The following is a 15,055-nucleotide window of genomic DNA, read 5'->3' as shown; positions in this document are numbered from 1 at the left end:
TTCGTATGTTGCAGCGCGATGTAGCAGAATGACAGACATAATATCTTTGTGCAAGTTGTCAAGTGCATTGGTATAATGTTGAGCGGCTAGATCATATTTTTGCTGGGCATGAGCTTGTTGCCCTTGATTAAATTCATGTTGAGTGGAGGCGAGATCGAGATGCTTTATTGACAGTGACGAATACGAATCCCCGGGTTTCACCAACATTGGTAGCTGTAAGAACGCTGATTTTCTCATTTGCCCTTGATCGATACGGCACAACAGAGCAAGATCGGGCGGAAGAAATGAACGAAGTTAAAAAAGGTCGTTGCAAAACATTAAAACGCCAGGCTGTCATTTGTGTCACATCAAGTTTCCTAGGTCCACATTAAGTCTTTGCCAAAGGGTTGAGTAAGTACACTATTCCCAACAAAACGAGCGCTGGAAAGCAGTGCATAAATGCAAAACAGTAGCACTAACAAGAAGATAAATGAAATGCATGCTCCAGCAAATGGAAGTGACATGTTAACGCTTTAGTACTCTCAATCCTCAATTTTCCCAACGCAGATACTAACCTTCTGCGCGTTAACATGCCTGCCCAAACGTAAAGCTGTAACTCAACGCATAGTTATACCTTTTATATCTTGTGTGCTTATATTTAGGAGCACTGGTAAAAAAACGAATCCCCTTTGCAAGAAGATAATTCATAAATGTGTTATTATCGGTGAAAACCGAGGATGCGCTGCTGCTTTGATTGAGCTCAATGTGGTGAAATAATCAAGTTTTCTCCGGTGAATGGTAACAAAAGGTAAAAATTAAACATTTATACTGTTGGACATAAATAATGCGCTTAGTACATGCTAAATCGCTGATATATGGTGTATACATAGTACGCGTAACAGTTCACAGAGCAAATAAACATTCCATCCCGAACAGTAATACGTAAAAAGGACAGCAGATTATTTCAAAAAGGAGATTGAGCAAATGTATGACCTCTTGTAGGATTAGCGGTGGGAAACAAAATCTGATGAAACCATTGTGCTGCTGTCTAAAAGTAGTCCATCATAAGAGCTGGCACATACGGTATAATTTGCAACAGTCTATAATAATGCTCTCCGTGAAATGTGTATCTGGTTTTTATATAATAAAAGCTAATGTTTCATGTATAATATGTTTGCTATGAGGTGGTTTATCGCTTTTGTTGCTGCTGCAATCAAGACGAGTCGTATAGAAGAAGGAGATACTTCACAGTAATTGTGATCTTTATCACATCTTCCATGTTGTAGTGGCTGTTTCCCATCGAAATGTCACTCTAAACAAGCTCTTTGTTTCACTTCAACGCATTGAAAAGTATCCATTGTTTTAATAGAAATAGTACACATAAATTGTCATCACTTCCCGATCCATCTTTGATGTTGGTAAACATAGCATTCTTCAACTTTAAACTTATGTCCACGTACGTCGTCACCATGGTCCACCACTGATGCTGCTGTTCCATGTGTGTGGCACTTTACAATAACGGGATAATTTTTGTTCGGAGGACAATGATTGCTGACGTGAACCAGGGCAAAATGGTCACGTTATGCAAGTGTTGAAACAAGGTATAAAGCATATCTCTATTGATCACCTCACTGGTAAAGTTTCGAATACGTAGAAACGCCAAAGTTCGAATTGCAGCAAAGGTCGCAATGTCTGTCTCTGTGACGTAGCAACTCAGCGACATGTACATGCTACGAAGCGCGTCACTGCTTGACAAGGAGCTCAGGATGGTTTCTAGCTCGGCGGTGGTCCGGATTGGAGTCGTCAGTAAGTCTAGGCTTCGAATACTTGAGCGTGCGATATACGGCGCGAGCTGGGATACAAGAGCAGTTGCAGAGTGATCGCCATAAACGCCGAATGTACAGCCAACCAGGCGATGTGCTTTTTGGAAAACCGGCAATAGCCAAAGTCCGGATCGAAGAAATCCGTCCTCCTCTATTTCTCCTCCCCTTCCTCTTATGCTTAATTCCTCGATCTGCTGTAAGTGATCCGAAACTTGGTGGTAATGCGTATGATGGACAGTTTCCGCAGATAAACTGTATCCGCAAGCACATTAAATATCCGACGATGCCAGAATCCAGTGCCCTCGATGCCCACGACCTGCAGGGAAGGACAAGCGGCTATAAGGTTGGAGATTGTTTCCGAGTTCATCAACACGCCTTTTTCAAAGTTGAGGACAAGCGTTTGTAATTGAGGAGCTCCGAGTCGTCCAAGTTCCCGCAATGACCAATACTCAACATCATGTTGCATTTGATAGGCACCACCAGGCCGTCCAAGTCTTCCTGTTTGCCAATTCTGTTCAGCGTCTTATGGTATAACATGATCCAATTCGAGTACTTTCAACGATTGGTAACAATCTATAAACATTAAGCGGAGTTCTTCGTCATCATAATAAAGAGGTTTGTGCGGTGGATGGACTACTGAATTCTTATCGTAATCTTTTTGATACCACGGGTTTGTTGTGTTTCTTGTAGTCGGAAATACGATCTCGAAGATGGCTGTTGATGGGAATAAATTACAGTGGTCTTGTGTTGATCTTCATGGACGGCAGGCTCGTTGGTGTAACTGAACTCTTGAAGCGATGGACGTATCTCGTTAACTGCTTGTAATATTTTTTTAATATCGACATGACCACAGCGGTTGCGCAGCTAATGTTTCATGTCAACTTAGCACGTGCCGGCGTCCTTCAATGCCACATGATGGGGTTTTCTTACGAACAAGCATATATGTAGCCACCTCGGGCGTGCTTTAACATGTTACACGCGCCTACCTGCAATTTGGTGGAAGTGTAATGATGCAAGCAGTAACTTAGTGCATAAGAGAGCATTTCGATACCTTGTTTCTAGTGTTTCTCAAATTGTGTAGTTATACAAACATGGCTGTATCATTTATCATTATCGACAAGAAAATAATCATGGTGGCAGCCGTGATGAGGCTGCTTTCCTCATCATATACCTGCTCAACTTTCTATATACTTCTTTTCATTGTCATTGGCCCACTGATATTGACTTCTTTTACATGGCTTCTATTTTTATTTGTACCATCTCATTATCTAAGCAAAACGCGATGCGTTTCCGAATAATAAATCGTCATATCCTTGATCATTCTTAAGCCACAGCATTTCTATTCAGGGGTGCAACAGCTACAGCTGTCGTTGCTGGCTGATCAATTGTTGATTGTATCAATGTTGTGTTGTAGTTGTATGAACCCCTAAAAGATCGTGCGGTATGTAGAATACGCTACTATGGATAAGATGCTTCTAGTAGTGCTACTTATAGCCTAATGAAATCTCCTTTGAGCAGTATGTACACATTGTTCGTCATTCTTGACAACACAAGGTAGAAAAATGTGTTTATAAGATTGAGAATCTATTGAAATCTGTCTTTTTCTTTCTACCTTTCTTTATCCATACTCACAGCTCCCACATCCGCCCTCTTCTTTTACTTTCTGGATAATTCTTTTCAGGAATAAAGAAAAAAAATGTACCGCAACAGCTACTACTGTTCACTTACACTTTTATCGTTCGTGCTGCTTTCCTTACTCGGTGTCGTGTCATCAGCTCATGCAGCACCTGTAGATGACGATGACTCTGCAGACACGACGACGAGGAAGACACTGACAGCTTATATCACTGATTGGGCACGTAATATAGCGAATAACTCTTATTCATAGCTTCACACGCGCCTGTTTAAACTGCCTTTCTCTTTTTGTTTATGTCGGATCTGTTATAATTAACCAAAGATGGGTTCTAATTTGATACGTTATGTGTGAATAGGCTATACCCGCCTCAATTCCTTGGAGCAAGCTCGATCACGTCAACTATGCCTTTGGTGTACCGGACAAGTCTGGTAATTTGAGCGATTTCGATGTGGATCAGCTTAAATCTGGTAAAATTATCCCCTTCCCACTACTCCTCCATTCTTTAATTTCCCTCCTATATATGCCCCCTGTCAAACTGTTGCTATAACATATTTCCTTTTCTCTCGTCGTTTATCGGTTCTACCACCATCGTTGACCATAATTAGTGGCGAAAGAAGCCCATGCTCATAACAAGACTATTAGCCTGAGCGTTGGTGGGTAAGTAACATGAAAATCGCCATGTTTGTTTTGGGATTTCCACGTGTGAATGGCCTCTTCCTTTATACTGACAGCTATACAATGACCAAAATGCATGATACATGACACAAACTAGATGGAGCGGGTCCTTGTATTTTAGCTCCTTGGCTCGCACGGACCATTCCCGTCGGTCGTTTGTCAATATCCTCGTTCAAGCATGCCAGGACTATGACCTGGATGGTATTGACATTGATTGGGGTAAGTTTCCTAGAAAGAAGCAAGGAGAGTGTTTCAATGTGTCTAAGAATATGGATCATTAACATGACTTACTACTATAACAGAGTATCCGAACAGTGCGAATGGCGTTTCATGTAACGAAAAGTAAGACTTTCTTCTGGCCATTTTTCGGGGTATGTACTAACGTTTGCTTTATTTCCACGCCTGTATAGTGACCCTGCAGATACTCCCAATTTCCTTCAGCTCCTACAACTGCTTCGAGTCAAACTGGATGCCAAATTCGATACGAAGAAGCTTATAACGGCTGCAGTCAGCACACTGGTTTTTAATGATGCCAAGCAAGAGCCATTTTCGCATCTTAGTCCTGGATGGGCAACAGCTTTGGATGCTGTTCAAATCATGGTATGTATAGTTGAAGTCCCTTCTTTCTCTTTCATATAATAGCGAAACTGATGATCAGAAAATGTGATCATCATGTAGGGCTATGACTTGAACGGATTTTGGAACAATCACACTGGACCCAACTCGCCACTTTACGATGGCGGCGTCAACGACGAGCCTAGCATTGATGGAGCTGTGCGTGCATGGGCCAAAGCTGGAATTCCGCATGAGCGTATCGTTGTGGGCGTACCATTTTTCGGCTACACCACCCGTGTCTCACAAGCTGCCAGTCAGCGTGCCCCATATGTCACCATTGACCACAGCCAGCCGCAAATTCAAGCCGATGAATACGACTCGGAAGACGTCGGGTTTTGTTCCGACACAGAGACCAAATCTTTCTCAGGCGAAATGCGATGGCGATCTATCCACAAATCTGTGCTGGGCGACAACAGCACCGCGTGGGACGTCTATTTCGACGATATCACAATGACACCTTATGCTTATAATGCACAACGGAAACAGTACTTGAGTTTTGACAATCCACAGTCGTTGAAAGCCAAGATCGATTATGTCAAACAGTACAACTTGGGAGGCATGATGCTTTGGTCTTTGGAAATGGATGATGAGCAACATACCTTGTTGAACGCTCTTCAGGATATTTACCAGTGAAAGGCTAGAAAAGAATTTCTCTCGTCCTTCCCTCTTTTGCAAACCCTTATTCTTTTTCCTGTGATTCACATTTTTTTACACATTCTCGTAATTCGATGTACACAATAATCACGACATTTTACCTCTCTACATGCAATAAAAAGCTCGATTACATAGTTTACTCAGCATATACACGTGCTTCTTTGTGGTGGCGATAAACATAGTTAAGACAAAACGATGTCGACCAAACTATTGCTGCTATTGTTGCTGCTTCTACATCGGTTCAGGATGTACCAATCCCATGCTGAGGCTTTGAAGCAAATCTTCTCATATTACATAAACGCATGTACTGTTGCCTAAGAACACGGGAAAACAGAAAGACAACCCCAAATAATTTCATGATCACATGGCAATATGTGTGCTCTACAACTTTAGTGATAAGTATAGTGTATACAAAACGTAACCATCTAATTCAAATACATCTACTATTAAAAGAGAAATGGTCCTTACGAAGGTACCCTTGGTCCTTACTGACAAGCCTTTATACAAGCAAACTTTTTTCTAGTCTTTATTTACAGCAGTAACTATGTGATAAAGTAGGCATGCACATTCAATAAGAACATATACCAAGTGGAGCAACAACAAACTTATTTACATGATAAAAGAAGAGATAGCTAGTTATTGTTTGCTGATCCAGTAAATTTCAGCCGGTGGCAACAATGACATTTGCCATTGCCAACCCAACTTTCCGATCTTATCGAAAAACGTCCGTTCTTCACCCTGATCTCTTGGCTTGTATCCGAGTAGAACCTTCAACTTGGGATTAGTTTCCACCAGCTTACTGAGGGTATCGATCAATGCATCATGGAACGCGGGGTTATAGAGCACATCCGTCAACAACACCAGATTCACACATTTGTTCGATATATCCGTTTGACCCCATTCTAACTCTTCGACGACGATACTTTTCTCACTCTGTGCTTTGTGTTGCTGTAAAGATACATTGTGTCGGACCGTGGGTACGGTATCGTCCAGATCAGTCAAGTAAATGATGGACGGGTTGAGCATGTGGGCAGCATAGATACCGGCAATTGCCGTGCCGCTGCCTAGTTCGAGGATACGATCGAAATGGGGTTGTTGTTGTTGATACTGTTGTTCGGCAAGATATTGACACATGAGCATCCCGCAATCCCTAATAATAATGTTCATGTATTCTTGAATTACGCGTTCTTGAAAAACGGTGAAATACTCCCACCGTCCTCTTTCCCACCAGACACCATTTTCATTAATCACGAATATCGTCATCGTCGTAGTCGTCGTCGCCAAGTAAGAAACGTACCATATATGTGACCCGATGCTCGGTGAAGCATCTTCATGAATCCGGATGATATGTTGTTGTGGTTTAGTAGAATTGGCATCATTACTATAATTCTTTATTGTCACGCGCCGTTCATAGTCGCGTACAGAAGATGATTTTCCATGCTGTTGAGAAGACGTGGCTAAGTGGACTGGTAGTGAAAACACGGGTATGACCCACGCGTCGTCATCATCATCATCGTCGTACTGGCTTTTTAAAAGACGAGCTCTAGTCCATACAGGATGCTCTATATATTGACTGCCTGCTAGTTCCAGCACAAGTTGGAATGTCACACTGTTGCTGTTGCTACCAACGGTGCGTGACCCTGCAGATGATCCGGATACAACTAACGATGTCGTCATGACGCCTCCACCTTTGACTGGATCGTACTGTAGTTCTACCATGTTGCACAAAGACTTCTTCTTTGAGGCTGGCGATGAACCATGGTGTTGTAATGTCAAGTGGGTGGCAGTCTTTGGCGATGACGAAGAAGTCGCTGCTGGTATGAGACGACAGCAGATCGTCAGAGGCTGCCAGTAAGAGATTTCGCCTAAATCATTAGCGACTGTCCATACAATATTGAATGGTTTGCCAGCAGTGACAATAGTCGGTGGTGGTTTGAGGTAGCGTGTGTAAAAAAGATTTGCCATATGACTGTTGAGGTCGTGCTTTTACAAAGAAACTGAGAGTGGGGGACGGCTTCGGGTGTGGGGGAGAGGAGGAGAGAACGTTGAGGCCACCCCCAGCAGCACCACATTTTATTATATCATCCGAAGTAACGTTACACAAGAGCATCAGGTACAGCATTTACACAGATTGCGCCTGTTGCTCTAAGATAGCTGACATACCGTCAAGTCGTTGTTAAACAGCAGTAACAGCAAATGTTCCAATTTAGTACTGGTCTGCACGGTGGTTATACTCATGGCCGTGCATGCTCTCCTGCTGCTGAACATTGCCAAGAATGAAAATGAACGGTCGCTTGAGTTGACTAATACGGCTAAACGATGTATCACTAGGTTATTTTGCTGCTGTCAAAAAGTTTTGGTTGGGGAGACATGTGAAATCGTAACGGTGTTTATAAGTAGGTATACTAAAAGGAAAAGGCAAGAGGAATAGGAGTTGGATGAACGAGGGAGGAAGGAAGGGAGAAGATTAGGATATATGCAAAAAAAACTCTATACAGTATCATAAATAAATGGATTTAAACACGTTCAGTGACATCTTGAGCCTCCCAGTTACCGCCGCCGAAATCAATGAACAAGCGAGCCTCAGGCGTCAACTTGATCAGACCCTTTTCGTGGTAAATCGTGTTGGCACGGATATCCTTCTCAGTCTTGATGCGGGTGATGCGATGCTGCTGACCACGTTCCAAACGCTTCAAAGCATCCGCATCCAGATCCTTTTCAACCGTATCCTGCTTAGCCCACTCGGCAGTCTCCTTCGAGTACTGCTTCTTTTCCTCTGCATAGGCAAGATATTCAGCTGTTGTCGGAGTCTCCAAAACACCGGCCTTGGGAGGATCGGCCTGAGCAGCTTCGTCTTTGGTCTTGACATCAGGGTTCTTGGAAATGATCACGGGTGTGGACCCAACGTCGATGTGTTGTTGGAATTCGTCCAAGTTCTTGCTGAACTTGATCTTGGCCGCAACTACAGGGTCCAACATGGGTGATACAACGCTCCAGACTGATGCACATTCGTTGTTTCCGTGTTAGCTCACCTGTGCCTTAATCTCATGTGCTACACACAAAGAAAGCAGCTGTAATTACCTGTGGAGAAGACCCAAGGAGCCTTGTGGATCAGACACAAGCCAAGAGTTTCGGGATAGTAGCGCTCCAAGCAAACAATCAAGAACTTGACAAACTCAAAGTCCTGCAAAGACCACGTATACATTAGCAAAGTTTTGCCCCATAGCACCTGTTTATCGCATGCACAGATCCCTCACCTCTTGCCAATAGCCAAGAAAAGCTTACAATTACTTACCCAGTTAGCCAAAGTAAAGTTCTCCAAGTTGAAAACAATGCAAGCGTTCACCATGGGATAACCGCAGAACACGCGGGCAGTCTCCATCAGATACAAGGAACACAACTGGATGACTTCAGCTGGCTGGTCCTCCTTACGGTGCAACTGGACGTTGATAAAGCAAATACCACGATCGCTCTTGTCAGGACCGCCCAAAGTAGCCTTACCGGAACGCATCTGTTCCAAGAACTGGTCGCCCATTCCGGGGACGGCCTTTTCCAGTTCCTGAACCAAGCCAGATTCGCCCAACTTGGTGATATCGTCGACACGCATATGCAAGCGCCATCGCAAGGTGTTGACCAGCATTTTGTAGGCAGCTTCATCGTCCCACTTGCGGGCACGGAGATAGCGCAGAATGGCAGCATCCGGGTTGTCGGTGGCCACCATTTGCCAGAACGTGTATTCCAACTTGTCGCCGGGAATCAGGGGTAATGCCTGGTCCACAGGCAACGACATCCAGCGTGGATCGGCGGTGCGGCCCAAGAATACGAATTTCTCTTCGGCCGGTTGTGCTGGCTGCTTCTTGGCACCGAATCCAAAGAAGCCGCCGCCACCGCCATTCTTGGCGGGTTTCTCTTCCTTGACTGCTTCGTCAATAGCTGGAGGCAGGTTTACCTTGTCACCGGGCTGTTGGAATAGCTCAAACAAGCGTAGCCAGAGTCGCTTGAGCGACGCGGTTTGTTCGACGGTCAGGGCACCAGCGTGGCCGGGAAGACGGCCTTCAAGCGAGAGAGTTTGGACCATTTGCGTGTATGTGTGTTTCTGTCTGTGAGAAGACTCAATGTGCAGGAGGATGGAAATGTTAGGAATGGAGGAAGGAAAAAGAAACAAGGTTGTTATATATTGGGGGTAAGGAAGAAAAGCTTGTTTTAATTCAAAGAAAGCTCCGCACAACCCTTATCCCGAGCAGACGTACGTAGCGTGCTTAGTTTCAGTAGTCTCCCCCTTTTCTTCTCCCGCGCTTCGTGTCTCCCCCAACAAAGAAAACGGGTGCGCGCGCACATAAGAACACGACAGACGCGGTAGATCATTTCTTAGAAAAGGACTTGAGAAGTTTATTTGACACCATAGGTTTTGGCTGTCTTTGCCAATGCGGTCTGATCCACCTTGTCCTTCATGCGCGCAAACAACCGTTGCAGAACTGTGCCCCATACAAGAAGGTGCGTGAGTGTTTAAGGAATACTGCAGTCCACATTCTCTGTTATAAAAACAAAGAACAAGACAGTCAAAGGTGTACGATGAGAATATCACGTTACCTTGCTTATGGTTGCTTCCTAGAAACATGACCAACATATCGATCCGACGGACTTGGCTCAAGCCTTGCAACACATTATATATTTCCTTTTCGGTCTTGTACCTGAAAAAAGTGTGCGCATTAAAAGTATGTGCGTGAGTGAGTCAGTTATGCGTATGCGTGGTAGTAGATAATAGCAGATAGCAGCAGTAGAGTGTGTTTAACGTCATACAGGAAGAAGTTGCCCAAGGTTCCACAAATTAATTAACCCATCATCACTTACTTTGTATAATGGCTTTCCAGCAGATCCAGCATCTGTTCAAACTGATCTGAGTCCAACGAGGATCGAAACAGGGTTGCATACAACGACGGCGGAATCGACTTTTTTTGTTTTGTTTTTGTTTTCGTACAGTGTGTAAGAATAAGAATTAGACGACCGTCCGTACATTTGGTGATAATTAATATAATGGAACTAGGGCCTCCTTAAAATCTCTCTTTTTCGTTTTTACCTCAAAATATTCATACAGCACGTCCGATCCACGATGACGACATGCTTTCCAATCCCGTTCGAACTCAAAGTTTGTCTTTGGCACACCAACTTTCAACGGTGGAAGCTTGGGCTTCTTTTCCTCGACCTCTTTGATTGTGACAGCTGTGGGAGTCTTTTGCTTATCCTGCTCAGCGATCTCTTGGATACCAATGTGGGATCCCTTCTCCTTCGGCTGTTCTGCTGTTTCTGTTGCTGCTGTTGCTGCTGTGGTTGCATTTGCGGATGATGTGGGTTCAGTGATGGTGGTATCAACTGTAGAATACGCTTCGTCGACGATCTTGATCGGTAATCTTTTACGTTCCACACTAGGCTTTTTGTTCTTCTCTTTATCAGCTTTTGGTGCAACTGCTGCTGGCTCGGCTTTAGGCTTTTCAGCTGTTTTTGGATCTGTCGTCTGCTTGGCTGGTTGAGGTTTGGATGACGATGACGACGACGGTTTAGATTTGGATGGCAGTGTTTTCAGTTCTTCTTGAACTACTTTGTTTCCTGGCTCGATCTCTAACGCCTTTTCGAAATCTAGCATATAGCAGTACATTTATAGCCAACCTTGTTAGTCAGTCACCCTCCTTATATGTATTTTTTAAAATGACTATTCTCCTAGCATCTGTGTCTGGTACAGACCTTGCCGTGCTTCATCTAATCGACCTTGCTCGCGTCGTGCAATACCGCGTCGCCAAGCCGCCTTTAGGCTACGTGGTTGCAGTTCGAGTGCTTTCGTACAGTCGTGTTCTGCTTCCGAATATCTAATATTATTCTTATATATCAATATCAGTCTGCACTTTTTGTGGCAATACAGATGTCAAAAAAAAACGTGGGTCTAACTTGGATATTTTGAGGTAGGCCATGGCTCGGTTGGTATGGTACACGGCCAGAGTTTCTTTCGGTCCGCCTTTGCCTAACTGGATAGCACGCTCGTAATGCGAAATTGCTAGTTCAAAGTTTTGCTTTTGGAATGCTGCATTGCCCTATAACATAGGTTGAACACTTAGATATATCAGTCAAAGAGGAAATAAAAACAGAGATTGATGAAACAATACGCTTACTCTTTCTTTTTCAGCTGTAGCTTTGCCCTCTAAATTCGTTGTTTTTTCTGGAGCAGCAGCAGCAGGAGACGCTGGTGGCGATGATAATTCGCTTCGTATCTGTTTGGTCCAATCACACAAAGAGAAGAAAAATAAGCTATTTGGCCTGTATAGTCACACCGTCCCTGCACTCATGATTGAACAGAAAAAACGTACAGTTGACTTTCTCGTTTTTGCATAGTTGTCGAGACCAATAGTTTTGGTGAGCTTGTCAATTACAAGATGAGCTGGTTTGCGCATGGGTGGTAATGCCTATATACAAAAAATTGTCGAATAAGTATACATGACATGATTTACACTTGTGCGGATATGGAACAACCGATCTCTAAAGAAGACAACCAATTCAATCTACCTCATCGTGAACTGGTTTTTTTTTCTGTAGCTGTTCGTCTTTTTTACGAATGGTCGGCGCCCACATAAGTAAATCATCCCATATTTCTTTATTTTCGACCATGCTTTTTCGTGTTTCGTGCAATGTCTATATAAGTTGACGTCCGAGCGCGTTTTGTCAGCGCGGGGGGGGGGGACCCTCGAGAACCACAGGCGGGAACTGAAAAGAGCCAAATGCTCTATGCGTGGATCTTAGCTTAAGCTTATCTCGAGCCCGCGTGTTGTCATCCGCTCAAAAGTGGGTGTTTGAGAAAACGGCGTCAAGAGACACAGATCTCAAAATGTAAGAGATCGTCTGTGCGCTTTGCGACACAGTTTGCTGTCGTGGAAAACAAGTTATTTGCTTCTTCGAATGATCAAGGAAAACTATTTGTTGCAGGCAAACAAATCTCAATTCGTCAGACTTGTTCTTCCTAATTTAAAATCACTACACAAACACTATGGTGCGAAAGCCAAATAGAGTTGTTGACACTTGACGTTATTGTTCTGGTAGTAGTGTTAGTAGTAGTTATAGCAGTTGTTTGTCATAATTGATGATGATGAACGCTTTTTTAGTTGAAAAAAAACGCTTTTTTTCTAAGAGACACAAAACATAATAATTTTTAAAGAAGTTGAGTGCACCACGATCAGTAGTAACTCGGCCATATTTGAGAGCGAACAGCTTTGTCGACACGCGCCATCATAGCTGAATAAGACTAGGAGGTCCGCTTCTTGAGGTCATCGCCTACATGACTGCGTGCACAGTTTTTCGTTACACCATCTACTAAAGACAAGTAAAGAACAAATTACTACGCGTATGTTATATAGGAAGCATGCAGATCAGTGAAAAAAAAGTTTGTGGTGGTACTGCCCATATTAAGATCCACAGTGTATATAACAGTCGAACAAAGGCGTGCCAGTATTGAAGACAAAATGTGCAGCTGCTCCTGGGGAAGCAATACCTGGTAGTATTGAGCAAATTTCACTAATATTGCGTATCATAGCATTGGTGTTACTGTGTCAACGTACAAGATATAAAAGAATGACTCATTCTTCCATCAACGTAGCAGCGGCACTACTGTGCAATGGTAAAGAGGTCGGTCTATTGGCATATTACTTTTATAACTGATTGATTGCAAGAATGCCAACTATTAAAAGATGTTTATGAGCCACAAGATGATAACTTGAAAAATTGTCTTTGCCGCAACGCTTAAACGCAATGTGAATCCCTACAGTATGCGCACTTCCAGCTAACATTACTCACAGTTAGCAAACTCATATTTTTTTTTCTTATTCGCCTCTTACCCAGCTCGCCCACTGTGGGAATATGGAATTTGAGAATGAGAAAAACCATTTGTGGAGTTGAGTAAAGGATAATTGTAGAGGATCGCTACACGCGCTGCAAATTTCATTCCATATACCGGAGTTTGTTCTCCATCGACATTGACTGCTTTGCAGACGATCACAGTGGCAACTATATTGTTCGTTGCAACTGTCTCCATTGTGCAATCTGGAACAAAATTGATGATCTCGCAGCAAATCTGAACATATATCAACTTCTTGAACGAGCCCTTGAGCTCCCTCCTCGCTTCGCATGAAGAAGTCTTACATCAATATCAAACATGTACATACAAGTTTAACGGGTGAAAAGTTAAAAGAAACAATTTTTATTTGGTACATTTAAGTACTAATTACTAATAGGGTGTCGATGTCTTAGCTTCTCTGCTCTTACGCAGATACTAACAGGAGCAACCACGGGAAGGTGCATCGACATCTGCTCCCGAACCCTCTACCACAAAGCTAGGGTCTTGTCTTGAACGCTTTGGGGTCTCGGAGGGTCCGATTGGTATTGAGATGCCCAGCGGTCTCACCAATCCACTTACCTGCAATCACCTATCTTATACAGTAAGTCACTCCGTGTCAAAACAAGCATCAGCACCCACCCCTACACTTACCTACCCTCACTCACATTCACATACACAGAAAAAAAGGAAGGGACTTACCATACGTGATCGAAAAGAGAAGAGAAAAAGCGATGAGTCTAGCCTTGAGAGTCGATGTTGAGAGTCGATTGCCGAGAGTCGATGTTGAGAGTCGATTGCCGAGAGTCGATTGCCGAGAGTCGAACGCGATCCCCAGTGTCACCCTTGGCTCTTCCCTTGGTCCTGGTGTTGCCTCCGTTGCGCCTGTCCAACCCTTATTTCCGGTAATCCTGGCTGTCTCCAACTGGTCCCTGCTTGGTTTGTCCAGTCTCGCGTTCAACGGTGTTGGTCACAACCGGTCTCCTAGTGGACCAGAGGACGGAGGAATCCTTTTCGGTTTCTCGCCATAGAAATATGGAGTGTCCTTTTGGTTGGATGCCTTGTCTCCCGGTCTGGTCTACTATGGTGGGAAAAACCTAACTTATACAGTAAGTCGCTCCGTGTCAAAACAAGCATCAGCACCCACCCCTACACTTACCTACCCTCACTCACATTCACACACACAGAAAAAAAGGAAGGGACTTACCATACGTGATCGAAAAGAGAAGAGAAAAAGCGATGAGTCTAGCCTTGAGAGTCGATGTTGAGAGTCGATTGCCGAGAGTCGATTGCCGAGAGTCGATTGCCGAGAGTCGAACGCGATCCCCAGTGTCACCTGGCGCCCCGCTGCGATCCCCACCATAGTAGACCAGACCGGGAGACAAGGCATCCAACCAAAAGGACACTACCATATTTCTATGGCGAGAAACCAAAAAGGATTCCCCGTCCTCTGGTCTCACTAGGAGACCGGTTGTGACCAACACCGTTGAACGCGAGACTGGACAAACCAAAGCAGGGACCAGTTGGAGGCAGCCAGGATTACCGGAAATAAGGGTTGGACAGGCGCAACGGAGGCAACACCAGGACCAAGGGAAGAGCCAAGGGAAGAGCCAAGAGAAAGACCAGGAGGAACCAAGGGAGTGAAGGAAAAAGAAAAATGAAGGAAAGAAAGAGTGAAGAGAAAAAACGAAATGGCCTGAAAAATGTGGGCGTATTTATATCTTTTGGTATCATCAACCCCTGCAATTCATGGAAAGCAGTGCGCAGCGCACACACGCCCACATGATTATGATAGACTGGCAA

The 15,055-nt window shown here is 44.0% G+C and overlaps 5 protein-coding genes across 5 annotated transcripts; 1 reads left to right on the top strand and 4 right to left on the bottom strand.

Moving 5' to 3' along the window:
* Window positions 1-1,980: 1,980 nt before the first annotated feature.
* On the bottom strand, window positions 1,981-2,845 carry BDB00DRAFT_871945 (uncharacterized protein; the record flags this gene model as incomplete). Its single annotated transcript, XM_053126886.1, has 3 exons — window positions 1,981-2,324; window positions 2,468-2,666; window positions 2,789-2,845. 3 exons carry the CDS (start codon window positions 2,843-2,845, stop codon window positions 1,981-1,983), a joined length of 600 nt encoding a protein of 199 aa, XP_052980206.1.
* Window positions 2,846-3,321: 476 nt separating this feature from the next.
* BDB00DRAFT_905740 (glycoside hydrolase superfamily) lies at window positions 3,322-5,746 on the top strand (the record flags this gene model as incomplete). Its single annotated transcript, XM_053128590.1, has 8 exons — window positions 3,322-3,356; window positions 3,627-3,657; window positions 3,794-3,905; window positions 4,044-4,095; window positions 4,211-4,332; window positions 4,416-4,455; window positions 4,524-4,713; window positions 4,792-5,746. The coding sequence occupies 8 exons, from the start codon at window positions 3,322-3,324 to the stop codon at window positions 5,359-5,361; spliced, it is 1,152 nt and encodes a 383-aa protein (XP_052980205.1). The 3' UTR covers window positions 5,362-5,746.
* Window positions 5,747-5,842: 96 nt separating this feature from the next.
* On the bottom strand, window positions 5,843-7,432 carry BDB00DRAFT_821315 (putative methyltransferase-domain-containing protein). The gene is made up of 2 exons (XM_053123381.1): window positions 6,680-7,432; window positions 5,843-6,532 (listed from the first exon to the last, which is right to left on the bottom strand). Exons 1-2 carry the CDS (start codon window positions 7,345-7,347, stop codon window positions 6,019-6,021), a joined length of 1,182 nt encoding a protein of 393 aa, XP_052980204.1. The 5' UTR covers window positions 7,348-7,432; the 3' UTR covers window positions 5,843-6,018.
* A 423-nt stretch (window positions 7,433-7,855) lies between these two features.
* Window positions 7,856-9,615, bottom strand: BDB00DRAFT_351411 (CRAL-TRIO domain-containing protein). Its single transcript, XM_053117040.1, has 3 exons — window positions 8,678-9,615; window positions 8,464-8,566; window positions 7,856-8,380 (listed from the first exon to the last, which is right to left on the bottom strand). Exons 1-3 carry the CDS (start codon window positions 9,458-9,460, stop codon window positions 7,899-7,901), a joined length of 1,368 nt encoding a protein of 455 aa, XP_052980203.1. The 5' UTR covers window positions 9,461-9,615; the 3' UTR covers window positions 7,856-7,898.
* A 156-nt stretch (window positions 9,616-9,771) lies between these two features.
* BDB00DRAFT_871941 (uncharacterized protein) lies at window positions 9,772-12,036 on the bottom strand (the record flags this gene model as incomplete). Its single annotated transcript, XM_053126885.1, has 9 exons — window positions 9,772-9,857; window positions 9,973-10,073; window positions 10,234-10,331; window positions 10,460-11,016; window positions 11,122-11,243; window positions 11,323-11,465; window positions 11,544-11,642; window positions 11,739-11,834; window positions 11,935-12,036. 9 exons carry the CDS (start codon window positions 12,034-12,036, stop codon window positions 9,772-9,774), a joined length of 1,404 nt encoding a protein of 467 aa, XP_052980202.1.
* Between the last annotated feature and the right edge of the window lie 3,019 nt (window positions 12,037-15,055).

This window comes from Zychaea mexicana, assembly GCF_025766255.1.
Source record: "Zychaea mexicana strain RSA 1403 chromosome Unknown BDB00scaffold_32, whole genome shotgun sequence".
In the NCBI taxonomy this organism is placed as follows: domain Eukaryota; kingdom Fungi; phylum Mucoromycota; class Mucoromycetes; order Mucorales; family Lichtheimiaceae; genus Zychaea; species Zychaea mexicana.
The sequence above is the reverse complement of the archived record's forward strand: the minus strand, read 5'-3'. Positions and strand labels throughout refer to the sequence as shown.

Bases quoted from the DNA above. Each gene is read 5' to 3' on its own strand.
- BDB00DRAFT_821315 (XM_053123381.1), bottom strand. From the start codon at position 7,347: ATGGCAAATCTTTTTTACACACGCTACCTCAAACCACCACCGACTATT. The intron at 6,533-6,679 runs GTACGTTTCTTA...CATTATTATTAG, and splicing joins AGCATCGGGTCACATATATG to GGATTGCGGGATGCTCATGT.
- BDB00DRAFT_351411 (XM_053117040.1), bottom strand. From the start codon at position 9,460: ATGGTCCAAACTCTCTCGCTTGAAGGCCGTCTTCCCGGCCACGCTGGT. The intron at 8,567-8,677 runs GTAAGTAATTGT...TGGTCTTTGCAG, and splicing joins ACTTTACTTTGGCTAACTGG to GACTTTGAGTTTGTCAAGTT. The intron at 8,381-8,463 runs GTAATTACAGCT...AATGTGCATCAG, and splicing joins TCCTTGGGTCTTCTCCACAG to TCTGGAGCGTTGTATCACCC.